This window comes from Procambarus clarkii, chromosome 27 (assembly GCF_040958095.1).
Source record: "Procambarus clarkii isolate CNS0578487 chromosome 27, FALCON_Pclarkii_2.0, whole genome shotgun sequence".
Classification (NCBI taxonomy): domain Eukaryota; kingdom Metazoa; phylum Arthropoda; class Malacostraca; order Decapoda; family Cambaridae; genus Procambarus; species Procambarus clarkii.
The window spans coordinates 33,331,762-33,349,874 of NC_091176.1; the positions used below are offsets into that span (position 1 = coordinate 33,331,762).

Below are 18,113 nucleotides of genomic sequence, written 5' to 3' on the forward strand. Positions count from 1 at the left end.
GCAGGCTGTCCGCTCGGCCGACCGGCTCCGACGTTAGAGATATAGTTTATTTGTTTTGTTTTGTTTATTGTGTTGGACATATTTGTGGTATATATTATCCTTAACCCATTTGTTTTGTTTTGATTGTGTTGGACATATTTGTTGAATATATTATCCATAAGTATGCTGTTTCTGAGTCAAAGGCTGTTTAATCTTTTGACAGTTACTTGCTTGGTGAGGAGAGGACAGTGTATGTTGTAGAGAACTTAGTGTTATGGCGAGGAAGATGTCGATTAATTATTGTATGCCATGTGTATTATTTAGTTCAGATTCCAAGTTTATATTGTGAAGTGTATTTATAAGGTTGTATATCGTTGTTTTGCTGTGAAGTCTGAAGGTTAATTTGTCTATTTCAAGTGGGGCTTACCCATTTACATGCTTGCTATAAGGAAGGTATGATAGTTTGAAGTATTGTTGCAAACTTAGCTTTCTTATCCCTATAACAAAAAAGAAAAGGTACTAGTAATATTGTACACATAATAGATCGTTACCTGATTTCAGTATCTACCAAATTAAATTCGACACCACCTAACCTAAAATAGTGCAACCTAACGATGTTTACAGTTTTAAATTAGGAAAAGTACTCTACTAATTAGCAACCTACGATATGCTAGTATTGCCTTGAGAGATCCTCATCGTATTGACTTAAGACTGATAGTACTTGTATGATGAAGTCCACTACAGGGGACAAGTCCACTAAGGGCTCACCATAGCCCATTAGTTGAATTTTAAACAACAACATCGGTAGGATCATAAATCTAAGGTTTATTTATTATGCTCCCCTATAGTTGATACTGAGCAGTGTAACCCAGTGACAACCATTTGTGTTTCTGATTTTTATTATAAGATGTTTTATGTAGGGACTATGATCTGAACATATTTAGTTAATGTTCGTTATCGGCAGATTCGGTCATCAATGGGATACAATTTCATGGGCGTGCAGGCGCAGTTACCTAAAAAGGTATCTGTTGGATGTCAGCTGAAGGTCGGGATACGAATCGCCAACAAAGGTTGGGCGGCGCCAATCAATTATCGGTCAGCTATGGTAAGCAAAACTATCAACAGGCTATTTCTATTTAATTCTTTCATTGCAGACCTGTTTCCAACACAAGTACCACTGTGCTCTACCTTCCCTTCATATCTGAACCCAAAACTCTCACTAATACCCTTCGTCCTCTTGACATAACGCTCTCCTTTCGACAAACTAACACTTTTCGTAGTAATCTGGTTTACACTGCTCCTCCTGTTTCTAATGCTGCTGGTGTCTACTCTAATTCCTGTTCGTCTTGTCCTCTCCAATACTAAGGGGAAACTGGCTGTACACTTAATGCCAGACTTAAGGAACACAAAAGAAGTGTTAAGTCTACAGACACCAACAATGCTCTCTTCTGTCATGTGAGGGATTATAACCATCCTATTAATTGGTCTTCTAAAAAAAATTCCTGCCTCTACTCTACACAGACGCCGTCTTGTCGACTGGGCTCCGATACACAACCTACCCAACCTGAACCTTAGTCCTGGCTTTTTTGCTGTTGATTCTTCCCTTTCACAGTAAGCTCTTCCTATTCCTTTTCCCTTTCCCTTTCTTCCTTTCCCTGTCTCTTCCCTTAAATGTCTCAACAATCTTAACTAACGTGATCTTACTTAATGTCAGAATTAGCATTATAGTTTATAGTTTTATATATATAAAAGTACACTTGAGAGGATGTGCAGTGATTTAATATATAATATATTCAAAGATTTAAGGGTACCGAGTGGTGTCTGGGGGCTAGAGTTTGTTATTGTTCTAAAAGCTGATTTGTGTTAAATAATTAAAGAATGTAGATGATTTTGGGTACTAGAACCCCAGGTAGATATGCCATAATTGATATAATGATAGATGAGAGAGTAATACCAGGGCAGGGCGAGGTACATAATATCTGATCTTGGAACGAATGCCATCTGTTTTAGAAACTTTTTTAGCTATATTTTGAATGAGGTGCTGGAAATTCAGCTTGTTATCAATGAGAACACCAAGGAATTTACCATTACTTTGTTACTAATTAGGATATTGTTTATTCTTAGATTATTAATTTGAGTAGAGGACTTATAAAATTACATTTCGTTTGGTAATATCAAATGTTAAGAGTTTGTTAGCAGTTAGCTAAAGTTAGACTTTATTTAGTTCAGTATTCAACGTGTCCTTCAGAAATAAGAGGGTTAGAACTGGAGAAAATGAAGGTTATGTAATCAGCAAGTAAAACTGGCTTGAGATGTTGAGAGTCATTTGGAAGTTCATTAATGTAGATGAGAGAGGAGAGGGTCAAGTACGTTGCCCTGTGGAACACAATGTTGATGGGTAGGGTGGGAGAATTTAAATCATTCACAGAAACATACTGGAGCCTGTGACTAAGGTACGACTGAAGGTATTGGAGGAAGTTAACTCTGACTCCATAATGATGTAATTTAAGAAGCAGGTTATTGTGGCTAACAGTGTCAAAAGCCTTACATAGGTCAACAAATAACCCATCAAGAAACTCCTTTTTGTCAAGATCTGCATGTATCAAGTAAATCATACTAATTGCTGCAACGTTGGTGTGTTTTTTGGGTTTGAATCCATATTGGCAAGACCTAAGTGTATTGTGTTTAGCTAGATAAGACTAAAGCTGCTTGTAGATTAGCTTCTCAAATATTTTAGACAAGGATGGCAGGATTTACAGGATTGGTCTGTAATTGTTAACATCAGTGAGATCACCACTTTTATGGACTGTGGTTAGTCATGCTTTTTTTTAATATCAGGAAAGGTTTGAAGTTCAAATGATTTGTTGTAAAGCGATGTAATAGCTGGAGCTAAATATCTAGAGGCTTTTTTTGTAAATTTGAGTTGGTATCTCAGCAAGGGCACTTTACTGTTTAAAGAGAAAGAAAGTAATTATCAAAAGAAGGCACCAAACCGGGAAGGTTATGTAGCACCATCAAATGTGCGGAATAATCAGAGGGCGCTATATATTACCAAAGATGCCAGTACGATATCAAAAGTATCCGAGTCACCAAGAATTCTATTGAGGGACAGGTGACCGCGAGGGGCGGTCGGAAAGCAAGACACACACTCGTCCTGGAAGTCAGGACATTCAAGAAGGACATGCACGACGGTAAGAGGGACAATGCAATTAGGACAATAAGGAGCTGGGCGGAGCGCCATCAAGTGACCATGGGTTAAGCGAGTATGGCAAATACGCAACCTCACCAGAGCTGTTTCCCATCGCCGGTTACGGTGGTAGGAGGACGGCCACGAGGAAACACAACACTTAAGAGTACGTAGTTTGTTACCAGTAACAGACGACCAAGAAGCCTACCAACGGGTAAGGATGGAGGAATGGATAACCAGGTAAAAGTCGGAATATGGAATACTTTACAAGAGATGGGACAAGAGCGGACAGCTTCCTTGGCGGCAGCATCCGCACGCTCATTTAAAGACATCAATATGGCTGGGAACCCAACAAAACTCAACTGACTTAAATGTATTGTGAACAAGAAACAGCCAATGCTGGATCTCGACAACTACTGGATGAACCGGATTAAAGGACCCGAGAGCCATGAGTGCACTACGAGAGTCTACAACAACTACAAAGGAAGACTGACAACGAGAAAGCAGGAGACAAAGAACAGAGAATAGCATAAAGTTCCGCTGTAAAGATGCTAGTCTCCGGAGGCAAGCGACACATATAAGTGCGATCAGGAAAAACAACAGAGTAGCCAACACCATCCGTAGACTTAGACCCATCGGTGAAGAGAGAAACGGAGCGGGAGTGAGAAGAAACATGCTCAAGGAAAAGGCATTTTAGAACCGTAGGAGGGGTAAAAACTTTAGTGATGCGAGTCAAGGAAGTACAAAACTGCGGAAGGAGGACTCCACGGGGGCAAAGAAGGAACACCACGAGGAGAAACATTAGAAATACAAACGGAAAGAGAATCCTGTAAGCGAGATAACCGGACAGAAAGAGGGAGAGGGTGAAGAGGAACAGGAACCGCAGGAGGGGTAAAAGTTATAGCACGACAGAGGTAAGAGGAAGGATGTTGTTAGGTCTGCACAAAATAGCGAAGACAGTAGCGATCGCAGCGGTCCTAGAGAGACAGGAAGCCAGTGTCAACATACAAGCTAAGGACGGGAGTCGAATGAAAGGCATCAGAACTGAGGCGCAACCCAGTATGGTGCAAAGCATCAAGATAGCGAAGAGTAGAAGGAGAAGCAGACGAGTAAGCAGGGCAACCATAATCGAGCTTAGACAGGACAAGAAAGGAATGTAAAGCAGAGAGTGTGCGCCTATCCGCCCCCCAAGAAGTATGGGACAATACCCTAAGGAGGGTAAGGGCCTTAGAGCACTGAACACAGAGGTAAGAGACATGGGGAGACCAAGACAAACTAGTGTCAAGGAATAACCCCCAAAAATTTGCGGAATCTTTGTACTCAAGGGGATGACCATAAAGTGACAAAGAGGGACAAAGAACAACCCGTTTCCGAGTAAGTCATGGCACAAGTCTTAGTAGTAGAGAACTAAGCCATGATCAGTGGCCCAAGACGACACGGCATCAATCACAAGTTGAAGCGGCGTTGAAGGAGAGGCGAATCACCACCCTGACAGCAAAGGGTAAGATCATCGACATAGAGAGCGGAGAAGACACCTGAAGGAAGAGAGGAAAGAAGACCATTGAGGGCAACCAGAAAAAGAGTAGTGCTCAGAACACTACCCTGGGGCACACCTTCGTATTGCTGAAAAGAGGGAGAGAGAGCGGTACCAAGGCGCACCCGAAAGGAACGACGAGATAGGTGTGGGATATCTGGGGCTTGACTCAATTATTTAATTATTTAATTAATGAAATTAATAACGAAGGACCACCCACTTTTAAGAAAAGAGGGAAACTAATAAAAAGTGATCATTAGAAACCCAAGGAAGAACCAGTGTCTATGGATAAATATTAGAAAGAATAATCACTTAAATAAATAATGGATTGTATGGTTAATTAACTAAAGTCAGAGCCTCAAACACCTACATTGGGGGGGTATTGCTAGAACTTCATATACGTCAAGGAACTAGTGTGGTTCGTGCACCAGTTCAATGTTGAATAAAGAATATTGTGACCAAATTATTATAGAATCAATAGGTAAATACAAATAGAAAATATTAATGATTGTTAAAATTAGAGAACAATCATCTAAGTAAACACATCCATCTCCAGTTCACATGACAGGCATTCAATGTGATAATATCATGAATATATAGAATAAATTGGAGCAATTAAATGTGTACAAAAAGTCTTAGCTTTAAGACGATTTCTATGACATCGTTCGTGACTCGTCCTCGTGATCTCAGGATGTCCACATAGAAGCCCTTAGAGGTGAATAACACGAATGTAGTTAACGGCTCGTTGACTTCTCACATACGAGCTGTAATTTAAAGGATATTACGTAGCATTGAACTAGGCTACTTAATTCGCAATATTAATGAAATAGAAAATAAAGATTAGTGCGGTACTAACATTGGATTTTTAGTCGTCTTACGATGTAACGACAGACTGCCCACGAAATATGAAATCTCTAATGATGCATCAAGAAAGAAATATATACTTATTGGTGAGTGCAGTATATGCTGAAGTCTGCCGGTATCGCGTCTCAATCACAAACTTTCACAATGTTGTACACGTGGTTGAGAGTTTGGCTTGAATATCGACGCGTTATTATTTGACCGAGCACTGTAGATCATGTGGAAGAATAATTATTCGTTCTAAGCTGAGTATCAGTGTAAGTAAGTAAGTAATTATCAAAAGAAGGCACCAAACCGGGAAGGCTATGTAGCACCATCAAAGACGCAAAATAATCAGAGGGCGCTAAATATCACCAAGGATGCCAATACGAGAACAAAAACGCATAAGGCGAACGATATCAAAAGTATCCGAGTCACCAAGAATTCTATCGAGGGACAGGTGACCGTGAGGGGCGGTCGGAAAGCAAGACATACGCTCGTCCTGGAAGTCAGGACATTCAAGAAGGACATGCACGACCGTAAGCGGGACAATGCAACTAGGACAATAAGGAGCAGGGCGGCGCTCCATCAAGTGACCATGGGTTAAGCGAGTATGGCCAATACGTAACCTCGCCAGAGCTGTTTCCCACCGCCGGTTACGGTGGAAGGAGGACTGCCACGAGGAAACACAACATTTAAGAGTACGTAGCTTGTTACCAGTAACAGACAACCAAGAAGCCTGCCAACGGGTAAGGACTGAGGAATGGATAACCGGGTAAAAGTCGGAATACGGAATGCCCTTACGAGAGATGGGACAAGAGCGGACAGCTTCCTTGGCGGCAGCATCCGCACGCTCATTTAAAGACACATCAATATGGCTGAGAACCCAACAAAACTCAACCGACTTAAATTTACTGTGAACGAGAAACAGCCAATGCTGGATCTCGACAACCACTGGATGAACTGGATTAAAGGACCCGAGAGCCATGAGGGCACTACGAGAGTCAACAACAACTACAAAGGAAGACTGACAACGAGAAAGTAGGAGACGAAGAGCATAGAGAATAGCATAAAGTTCCGCTGTAAAGATGCTAGTCTCCGGAGGCAAGCGACACATATAAGTGCGATCAGGAAAAACAACAGAGTAGCCAACACCGTCCGCTGACTTAGACCCATCGGTGAAGACAGAAACGGAGCGGGAGTGAGAAGAAAAGTGCTCGAGGAAAAGGCGTTTTAGAACCGTAGGAGGGGTAAAAGCTTTAGTGATACGGGTCAAGGATGTACAAAACCGCGGAAGAGGGACCCTCCACGGGGGCAAAGAAGGAACAACACGAGGAGAAACATCAGAAATACGAACGGAAAGAGAATCCTGCAGGCGAGATAACCGGACAGAAAGAGGGAGGTGGTGAAGAGGAACAGGAACCGCAGGAGGGGTAAAAGTTAAAGCACGACAGAGGCGAGAGGAAGGATGTTGCAAGGACCGCGCAAGATAGCGAAGACAGTAGCGATCACGGCGGTCCTGGAGAGACAGGAAGCCAGTGTCAACATACAAGCTAAGGACGGGAGTCGAACGAAAGGCACCAGAACTGAGGCGCAACCCAGTATGGTGCAAAGCATCAAGACGGCGAAGAGTAGAAGGAGAAGCAGACGAGTAAGCAGGGCAACCATAATCGAGCTTAGACAGGACGAGAGAGGAATGTAAAGCAAGGAGAGTGCGCCTATCTGCCCCCCAAGAAGTATGGGACAAGACCCGAAGGAGGGTAAGGGCCTTAGAGCACTCAACACAGAGGTAAGAGATATGGGGAGACCAAGACAAACGAGTGTCAAGGAATAACCCCAAAAGCTTCGCGGAATCTTTGTATTCAAGGGGATGACCATAAAGTGACAAAGAGGGACGAAGAACAACCCGTTTCCGCGTAAATGTCATGGCACAAGTCTTAGAAGTAGAGAACTTGAAGCCATGATCAGTGGCCCAAGACGACACGGCATCAATTGCAAGTTGAAGCCGGCGTTGAAGGAGAGGCGAATCATCACCCTGACAACAAAGGGTAAGATCATCGACATAGAGAGCGGAGAAGACACCAGAAGGAAGAGAGGAAAGAAGACCATTGAGGGCAACCAGAAAAAGAGTAGTGCTCAGAACACTACCCTGGGGCACACCTTCGTATTGCTGAAAAGAGGGAGAGAGAGCGGTACCAAGGCGCACCCGAAAGGAACGACGAGAGAGGAAGCTGCGGAGAAAGAGAGGGAGATGACCACGAAGGCCAAAATAATGAAGTTGAGATAGGATATGATAACGCCAAGTGGTGTCGTAAGCCTTTTCCAGGTCAAAAAGGACGGCAACAACGGAGGTCTTCGCAGCAAAAGCAGTACGAATATAGACCTCCAAGTTCACCAGGACATCTGTCGTGCTGCGGCACTTGCGGAAACCAAATTGAGAAGGGGAGAGGAGGTGATGGTGTTCCAGGAACCACATCAGACGAACGTTAACCATACGTTCAAAGAGTTTGCAGACACAACTCGTGAGAGCAATAGGGCGAAAGTCCTTAGGGGAAGTACCCAGAGACCCCGGTTTGCGAACAGGGAGGACAACGGCATCGAGCCAGTCCTCAGGGACTGACGACGACTCCCAGATCCGATTATACAGACTCAGTAAATACTGAGACGTGCTCGGAGGGAGATGGCGAAGCATCTCATAATGAATACCATCGGAGTCCGCCGCCGTAGAACCGCAGAGGGCCAGGGCAGAACGAAGTTCAGAGAGAGAGAAGGGATCATTATAGGGAAGCTGAAGATGAGTGCAGAAATCTAAAGGACGAGACTCAAGGACAGGTTTACGAAGAAGGAAAGATTGGGGAAGATGAAGACCAGAGCTAACAGAAGAAAAGTGGGAACCCAGTTCGGAAGCGACCTGCAACGGGTCCGCCACAAGAGTATCATGGAGGTGAAGGACCGGTGAAACATCGGGAACGAACTTACCCGCTATCCTGCGGATACGCTTCCAGATCTGGGCCAGAGGGGTTTCGGACGTAATTGTTGAGACATAAGATGCCCAACATTCACGTTTAGCCGTACGGATGGCCCTACGGGCCACCGCACTCGCTTTCCGAAAGAAAAGAATCGGTCGTCTGCCTACGGCGGTGCCTCTTCCAGGCTGCACGCTTACAGCGGACAGCCCGAGCACAGTCCGCATTCCACCAGGGAACGCACTTCCGTGGACCCCGAGAGGAAGAGCGAGGAATAGAGCGGAGGGCAGCGTTGAATACAGTGTCATGAAAAAGGAGGAGAGCGCGAGAGAGAGGCAGAAGGGAGAGGTCAGAGAGAGCAGCACTGAGGGTAAATAGGGTCCAGTCTGCCTTAGCAAACTGCCACCTAGGGAAAGAGAGGGAAGGGCGAAAAGAGAAAAAGGAAACAAGGATGGGGAAATGATCACTTCCATGGAGGTCATCAAGAACCGGCCACGTGAAATCTAAGTAAAGAGAAGAAGAGCAGAGAGAAAGATCAAGACAAGAAAGGGTGCGAGTCCGAGAGTCCAAATGAGTGGGCTCACCAGAATTCAGAAGAGACAGGGAAGAAGATAGGAGAAACGGCTCAAGGAGGCGACCCCGGGTATTCGTCAGAACGTCACCCCAAAGAGAATGACGACAATTGAAGTCACCCAGCAGGAGCACAGGCTCCGGCAAGGAGTCTAGGAGGTGGTTCAAATCAGGAAGAGAGAGCGGGACACTCGGGGGGAGATAAATGGAACAAACTGTGTACCATTTCCCCACAAAGATACGAGCAGCAGAACAATGGAGAGGCGAAGGAAAAAGTAAAGGAACAAAGGGAACATCTGCACGAATCAAGAGAGCAGAAGAATTAGAAGCCCCAGCAATGGCTGGGGGGGGGGGGGGAGAGAGAAAGGAATAGCCACGAAAATGACCAGGACGAGCACCAAGCATTGGCTCCTGGAGACAGACACAAAGGGGCGAAAACCGCGAAATCAGAAGTTGGAGTTCGAGGAAATTGGCGCAATAACCTCGAACGTTCCATTGAAGAATGGACAACGACGAGAAGAGAAAGGACAAAAACAGAGAACAAGGAAGAAACAAAGGCGAAAGAGCAACAGAGCACGTTAAAGAATATCAGGGTCGGGATCAGGGTCAGCAAAGTCAGGGTTAGGGGGCATGGGTAAACTGAGCAAAGACGGAGGGAAGGAAACGGGAGAACAGATCAGAGGTGGGCGGGCGGGGTCCGGAGGAGGAGGAGGAAGAGGAGGAGACAACGGAGAGGAGCAGTCAAGGACAGCAGTAGGAAGAGGGGGAGTAGAAAGAGGGGAGCGCACCCCAGCAAGAGCAGCAACCGAAAGGGAAGCAGGGGCCAAAGAAACCTCCATAGCAGGAACAGGGGGCGTAACCACTGAAACGGGAGGGGAAGGAGCAACAGAGCCAGAAGTAGGAGCTAAGGAAGGAAGCGAAGCCTTCTTACCTGCCGGGGAAGAGGAAGGAGAGGAGCCAGGCTTACGCTTCTGACTTAAAGAGACAGGTGTCCCAGCAACCACGTACCGGGCAACGGATTCCAGTGTCTCAACAGGAGAAGCCGAACGAGAGCACACACGACGGCCGTTAGGAGAGCGATGGACATCCGCCTGCACCGACAGGCGGCGGGGAGAGCCGATAGATGGAGGAAGAGGATGGGAAGGAGGATCGGAGGGGGACGAGGAAGAAGACACAGGAGACATGACAGACCGGGTTGAAAGAAGGGGAACCCCAGACAGAGGACCAGGAGGGGGACCCCTCGGGAAAGAACTCAAAGGAACAGAGGAGGGCGCAGTGGGCGTATCAGGGTCCAAGGCCCGGAAACGGTTGAGAGTCTGAGGAAGGGGGGAAGGACGAGGAGAGGAAGAGCGCAACACGCGAGCATTAGAGATGTTAGTATAAGGCGGGAGCCGGCGAACCTGGCGCCTCGCCTCAGGAAAAGACAAACGCTCCCGGTGCTTCAGGTTAAGGACGGCCGCCTCAAGCTTGTAATGGACACAGGCACGGGAGAACGTAGGATGGGCCTCACCGCAGTTGAGGCAGCGAGCTTGGGGAGAAGTGCACTCCGACTTAGAGTGACCTTCACTCCCACACAAAGGACAGAGAGAGACAGTCCCAGAGCAGCGGAGGGCACCATGCCCAAACCTCCAGCACTTATTACAAAGTCGAGGAGAAGGAATATACTCCTGGACAGAGCACCTAGCACCAGCAAGAATGACAGAGGATGGAAGGGTCCTACCATCAAAGGTGATCTTCACAACGCGAAGGGGTTGACGGCGACGACCACGAGGGGGACGAGTAAACGAGTCAACCTGGAGGACAGAATGGCCTTGGGCATCAAGGATATGCCGAATATCATCGTGGCAATCCTGCAGATTCCGAATACCGGTTGCAACATGGGGTGGGAGGAGAATAGTGCCAACACTGGAATTCATCTGAACGTTCTTGGAGACCCGAACAGGGATCTCGCCAAGGCAAGATAAGGCAGCCAAGCGGGAAGCCGCATCCTGAGAAGGAGCAGCAACGACACGTGTACCGAGACGAGTGGGGTTGAAAGTAACACACGCATCCACGGAATCTACAAGATGCCGATGGAGGGAGAAATCGTCAGGAGGCGCAGAATCAAGAGGGAGGAGATCAAAGTATTTGGCCCATGAAGCAGGACCAAACAAGGCCTGATACGCATCAGCACGGGAAGGAATCGAGCGAGTGCGGTTGGGGCGCGAACGGCGTTGAGAACCCCTAGAGAGAGAGAGGGGTAAAAAGGCGCAGTAGTCACAACGAAAGACTTAGCCACACCAGGGGACGAAGTGGTCACCACCGGGGGGTGGAGGCTCGACCCAACCTCAGAGGAGGGAGGGGAGCTGGGGGAAGAAGTCAGGACGGTCAAAGGAGGAGCAAGGTCGGGGCCCAACGCAGCGGGAGCTACAGAGCCTGGTCTTCCAATACAGGCCGACTCGGGGGCTTGGTCGCCCACCCCACGAGCCTGAGAGGGTACAACGGAAACATTCAACGACATAGAGACGAAGAGTGACAAATTCATCCACGAATGTGCCCCCATACCCACCATGGAGCCACAATTAGAGGCAGGACACCCAACAGGAAGCTATTGCCGATCATGCCGGGGCCCCCTAGGGGTGAGTCGTGAGTATACGCCCCACAAACGCCACCTTAAGAACCGTCAGTCCGTCGAGATCGGGTTCAGCGACGAAAGGGGGATTGACAATAAAAGGTTCCCCTCGCTCGAGACGTCGGGTACTACAGTTCTACGGGTGCAAGAGTGTGCCTCCTCAAGCACCCGGGCGTCAAAATAGAAGAAGTCCAAAGAAATAATCCAAAACAAGCAAAAGGTCGGCAGGAAACGACAAGCAGATAGGAGAAGAGGGGGGAGAAAAACGAAACATAAGGAAAAGGAAAAGCGATCCGGCACAATTGGAGAAGACAGCAGCAGGAGTGCAAGGCCAGAAAAGGACAGAGCACTGCCCAACGGAGCATCACACTCCGGCAGCCGTCCACCAAGCCCCCTCACGACGCCAACGGGCCGGAAGGGGAGGGGGTGAGTATCAGAGTAATTCTTGCTGATAATCCCAACGTCACGTGTCTCAGACTCTGACGCCACGACTTTCCTGTCCAAAAACGTATGCTCTCGTTGCTCACTCCGCAACACGAGCTATACACACACACACACAATGGCATCTCTCTCCCTCCTCAACCCGCGTCCCGCATTCACCACAGAAATTATTTATCACGAATAATACTATTTCGCGCAATTGTGGTTGAAATACTTTAATAAAGACTGGGTTGTGATTCTAGGGATTTAAATATTATTGCTTTCTCGTCTTATGGTGGTAAACGAGAAATGGAGAAGATTTTAGTTTTCTCCATGGCATTCACGCGTGATAGAAAAACTTACTTGATAACAATTGTAACTAAAAACTCTCGATTTAGAATTATTTGGGAGTTATGTTATCCATAAATAATTATCACACGGAATACTGACGATTTTAGAGAACCACATTCAATTCTCTAACACACTGGCAATAAATGTGTTTAACTAGATATAAGCTGACGCAATACTGGTGCTTGGTTTCGTAAGAATTCCAGTATCCATATGTAGATATAATGGTTAGTTTATGTGAACATTACTGTTAGTAAGTTTTAGTGACTACTGTAGTTAGTATCTAATAATACTGATTTATTATAATACAATAGTATTGTATTAGTGTTGGAAATTTCCAACAAGAGGAAGCTGCGGAGAAAGAGAGGGAGATGACCACGAAAGCCAAAAGAATGAAACTGGGATAGAATATGATATCGCCAAGTGGTGTCGTAAGTCTTTTCCAGGTCAAAAAGGACGGCAACAATGGAGGTCTTTGCAGCAAAAGCAGTACGAATATAGACCAAGTTCACCAGGACATCTGTCGTGCTGCGGCACTTGCAGAAACCAAATTGAGAAGGGGAGAGGTGGTGATGGTGTTTCAGGAACCACATCAGACAAACGTTAACCATACGTTCAAAGAGTTTGCAGACACAACTCGTGAGAGCAATAGGGCGAAAGTTCTTAGGGGATTTTCCCCAGAGACCCTGGTTTGCGAACAGGGAGGACAACTGCATTGAGCCAGGCCTCTGACTACTGACGACGACTCCCAGATCCGATTATACAAACTCAGTAAATACCGAGACGTGCACGGAGGGAGATGGCGAAGCATCTCATAATGAATACCATCGGAGCCCGCCGCCGTAGAACTGCAGAGGGCCAGGGTAGAACGAAGTTCAGAGAGATAAGGGATCGTTATAGGGGAATCGAAGACGAGTGCAGAAATCTAAAGTTTTAGACTCAAGGACAGGTTTAAGAAGGAAAGATTGGGAAAGATGAAGACCAGAGCTAACAGAAGAAAAGTGGGAACCCAGTTCGGTAGTGACCTGCAACGGATCCGCCACAATAGTACCATGGAGGTGAAGGACCGGTGAAACATCGGGAACAAACCTACCCACTATCTTGAGGATACGCTTCCAGATCTGTGGCAGAGAAGTTTCGGACATAATGGTGGAGACATAAGATGCCCAACATGTTTAGCAGTACGGATGGCCCTACGGGCCACCGCACTCGCCTTCCGAAAGAAAAGAAAAGAATCGGCCGGCTGCCGACGGCGGTGTCTCTTCCAGGCTGCACGCTTACAGCGGACAGCCCGAGCACAGTCTGCCTTCCACCAGGGAACGCACTTCCATGGACCCCGAGAGGAAGAGCGAGGAATAGAGCGGAGGGCAGCGTCGAAGACAGTGTCATGAAAAAGGAGGAGAGAGCGAGGGAGAGGTCAGAGAGAGTAGCGCTGTGGGTAAAGAGGTCCCACAAATTGCCATCTAGGGAAGGAGAGGGGAGGGCAAAAAGAGAAAAAGGTAACAAGGATGGAGAAATGGTCACTGCCATGGAGGTCATCAAGAACCTGACACATGAAATCTAAGTAAAGAGAAGAAGAGCAAAGAGAAAGATCAAGACAGGAGAGGGTGCGAGTTCGAGAGTCCAAATGCGTGGGCTCACCGGAATTCATAAGAGACAGGGAAGAAGAAAATAAATGGCTCAAGAAGGCAACCCCGGGTGTTCGTCAGAACATCACCCCAAAGGGAATGACGACAATATAAATCACCCAGCAGGAGCACAGGCTCTGGCAAGGAGTCCAGTAAGTGTTTCAGATCAGGAAGAGAAAGCAGGACACTCGGGGAGAGATAAATGGAACAAACAGTGTATCATTTCCCCACAAAGATACGAGCAGCAGAACAATGGAGAGGCGAAGGAAAAAGTAAGGGGACAAAGGGAACATCAGAGCGAATCAAGAGAGCAGAAGAGTTAGGAGCCCCAGCAATAGCTGGGGGAAAGGGGGGGGGGGGGGAGGAAGGAAGCATCAGCTCCTGGAGACAGACACAAAGGGGCGAAAACCGCGAAATCAGAAGTTGGAGTTCGAGGAAATTGGCGTAATAACCTCGAACGTTCCATTGAAAAATAGATATCGACGAGAAGGGAAAGAACAACAGAGAACAAGGAAGAAACAGGCGAAAGAGCAACACAGCACGTTAAAGAAGATCAGGGTCAGCAAAGTCAGGGTTAGGGGGCATGGGCAAACTGAGCAAAGACGGAGGGAAGGAAGCGGGATAAAAGACCAGAGGTGGACGGAGGAGGAGGAGGAGGAGGAGGAGGAAGAGGAGGAGACAACGGAGAGGAGCAGTCAAGGACAGTAGCAGGAGGAGGGGGGGGGGAGTAGAAAGAGTGGAGTGCACCTCGACAAGGGCAGCAACCGAGAGGGAAGCAGGGGCCAAAGAAACCTCCATAGCAGGAACGGGGGGCACAACCACCGAAACGGGAGGGGAAGGAGCAATAGAGCCAGTAGTAGGGGCCGAGGAAGAGAGCGAAGCCTTCTTACCCGCCGGGGAGGAGGAAGGAGAGGAGCCAGGCTTACGCTTCTGACTTAAAGAGACAGGTGTCCCAGCAACCACGTACCGGGCAACGGATTCCAGCGTCTCAACAGGAGAAGCTGAACAAGAGCACACACACGATGGTCGTTGGGAAAGCGATGGACATCAGCCCGCACCAACAGGGAGAGTCAATAGATGGAGGAGAAGGATGGGAAGGAGGATCGGAGGGAGAAAAGGAAGAAGACACAGGAGACACGACAGACCGGGTAGAAAGAAGGGGAACCCCAGACAGAGGACCAGGAGGGGGACCCTTCAGGACAGAACCCAAAGGAACAGAGGGGGCAGTGGGCATATCAGGGTCCAAGGCCTGGAACCGATTGCGAGTCTGAGGAAGGTGGGAAGGACGAGGAGAGGAAGAGCTCAACACGCGAGCATAAGAGACGTTAGCATAGGGCGGGAGCCGGCGAACCTGGCGCCTCGCCTCAGGAAAAGATGAACGCCCCCGGTGCTTCAAGTTGAGGACGGCTGCCTCAAGCTTGTAATGGACACACGCACGGGAGAAGGAAGGATGGGCCTCACCGCAGTTAAGGCAGCGAACCTGGTGAGAAGTGCACTCCGACTTAGAGTGACCTTCGCCCCCACACAAAGGACAGACAGACAGTCCCAGAGCAGCTGAGGGCATCATGCCCAAACCTCCAGCACTTGTTACAGAGCCTAGGAGAAGGAATATACTCCTGGACGGAGCACCTAGCACCAGCAAGAATGACAGAGGGTGGAAGGGTCCTACAATCAAAGGTGATCTTCACAACCCGAAGGGGCTGACGACGACGAGGGGGACCGAGTAAACTTATCAACCCGGAGGACAGAATGGCCCTGGGCATCAAGGATATGCCAAATATCATCGTGGCAGTCCTGCAGATTCCGAACACCGGTCGCAACATGAGGTGGGAGGAGAATAGTGCCAACACTGGCATTCAACTGAGCGTTCTTTGAGACCCGAACAGGGGTCTCGCCAAGGCAGCCAAGCGGGAAGCTGCATCCTGAGAAGGAGCAGCAACGACACGTGTACCGAGACGAGTGGGGTTGAAGGCAACAGGCATCCACGGAATCAACAAGATGTCGATGGAGGGAGAAATCGTCAGGAGGCGCAGAATCAAGAGGGGAGGAGATCAAAGTATTTGACTCACGAATCGGGACCAAACAAGGCTTGATAGGCATCAGAATGGGAAGGAATCGGGTGAGGCTGTGTCGAGGACGGCGTTGAGAACCCCGAGAGAGAGAGAGAGAGAGAGAGAGTTAAAAGGCGCAGTAGTTAAAACTAGAGACGGAGCCGTGCCAGGGTAGGTGGCAGTCACTACTGGGGGCTCGACCCAACCACAGAGGAGAGAGGGGAGCCGAGGGGAGTAGTCAGAGAGGCCAAAGGAGGAGCATGGTCGGGGCCCAATGCAGCGGAGGCTACAGAGCCCGGTCTTCCAACACAGATCGACTCGGGGGCTTGGTCGCTCACCCCACGAGCCTGAGAAGGTAAAGGAGGAACAGAACACAACATAGGTACGAACCATAAACATTCATTGACGAATGTGCCCCCCACACCCACCATGGAGCCACAATTAGAGGCAGGACACCCAACAAGAAGCTATCGCCGATCATGCCAGGGCCTCCTAGGGGTGTGTCGTGAGTATACGCCCCACAAACGCCACCTTAAGAACTGTCAGTCTGTCGAGATTGGGTTCATTGACGAAAGGGGGATTGACAAAAGGTTCCCCTCGCTCTCTACGTTGGGTACCACAGTTCTACGGGTGCTAGAGTATGCCTCCTCAAGCACCCGGGCGTCAAAATAGAAGTCCAAAGGAATAATCAAAACACTCAAAAGGTCAGCAGATAGGAGAAGAGGGGGAGAAAAACGAATCAGAAGGAAAAGGAAAAGTTGTTAACCAAAATTTGAGGACAGCAGCAGGAGCACAAAGCTACAAAAGGACAGAGGACTGTCCCAAGGAGCATTACACTCCGGCAGCCGTCCACCAAGCCCACCTCACAGCATCAATGAGCTGAACGGGGAGGGGGTGTTTAAAGAGAAAGGATTATATCAACGTCAGTGGAATTAGTAGGAGTTAGGTAAAGTGACTCTGGATAGTTTCCCCCTTAGGTAGTCCTTAACATTAGATACGTATGCTGGTTAGTTGGCTTAGTTGATCAGCAATATACCTATTAATTCTAGTTAATACCTTAACACTAAATAAAGACATTTTATAAGTAATAGATTTGTAAATATTAGATCAAATGAAAGCTATTGTTGGTGGTGTATGGCACGATGTTGCCGGCTGCTCGCCTACACTGTTGGTGCTGTGGCATGATGGTGCTGGCTGCTGACTTACACTTACGAATCCTTTGTAATCGGGTTCTTTAAAAACCGATCATATTCAAGTTCAGAGGACCCTAATCTTGGCGGAAATGTAGTGTAATGTTTAAAAAGGTAATTTTAAAAGAAAGACACTTAAAATATCCCATTATTAATTCCCACCACCATAAGAATCCATAAATATAATACATACAACGCTATGAGAGATCAAAAGGATTGGCGTTGCTAGCCTTTACGCTAGCCTGCTTCCCGATTGACAATCACAAACTGCTTCTGCCAAGGTCTTCTTTGCGCACTCGCTGGTGCGCCCAAGCAACAAAGCCTGCAACACTACCATCCCTACTGGCTAGTAACTTCCAGAACCGAAGTCCACAGCGCTCTTCTAGCCCCACTGGCTAGCACCTCCAGGAGTAAAGTCCACAGCGCTCGACCAGCCCACTTAGCTAGGCCATCCAGGAGTAAAGTCCACAGCGGTCGACCAGCCCACTTAGCTAGTCCATCCAGGAGTAAAGTCCACAGCGCTCGACCAGCCCACTTAGCTAGGCCATCCAGGACGACCTCTGTCGTCCACTGTCCCGACTTCACTGCCTTCCCTGGCCTGCCTCTGGTCTCTCGTCACCTTTCAGCCTGGCAGACTGAAATATGGGAAGCTATTATTACTGGGAGGGTCAACTTGTATAGTTCGGCACCCGGATCGTAGATGGCGCCGAAGTCTGTCACATGCATTGTTAGTGGTGTGGCATGATGGTGCTGCCTGCTCACCTTCAACCTGTCCTCTTAAAAAGAACG

General features: G+C 47.9%; 1 protein-coding gene across 1 annotated transcript in view; it reads left to right on the plus strand.

Moving 5' to 3' along the window:
• Positions 1–18,113, plus strand: part of LOC123762223 (uncharacterized) — a 188,596-nt gene that overhangs the window by 131,810 nt on the left and 38,673 nt on the right. Inside the window, exon 11 of the mRNA XM_069332537.1 lies at positions 944–1,084. Within this exon, the coding sequence (XP_069188638.1) occupies positions 944–1,084 (141 nt within the window). The remainder of the gene's footprint in view (positions 1–943; positions 1,085–18,113) is intronic.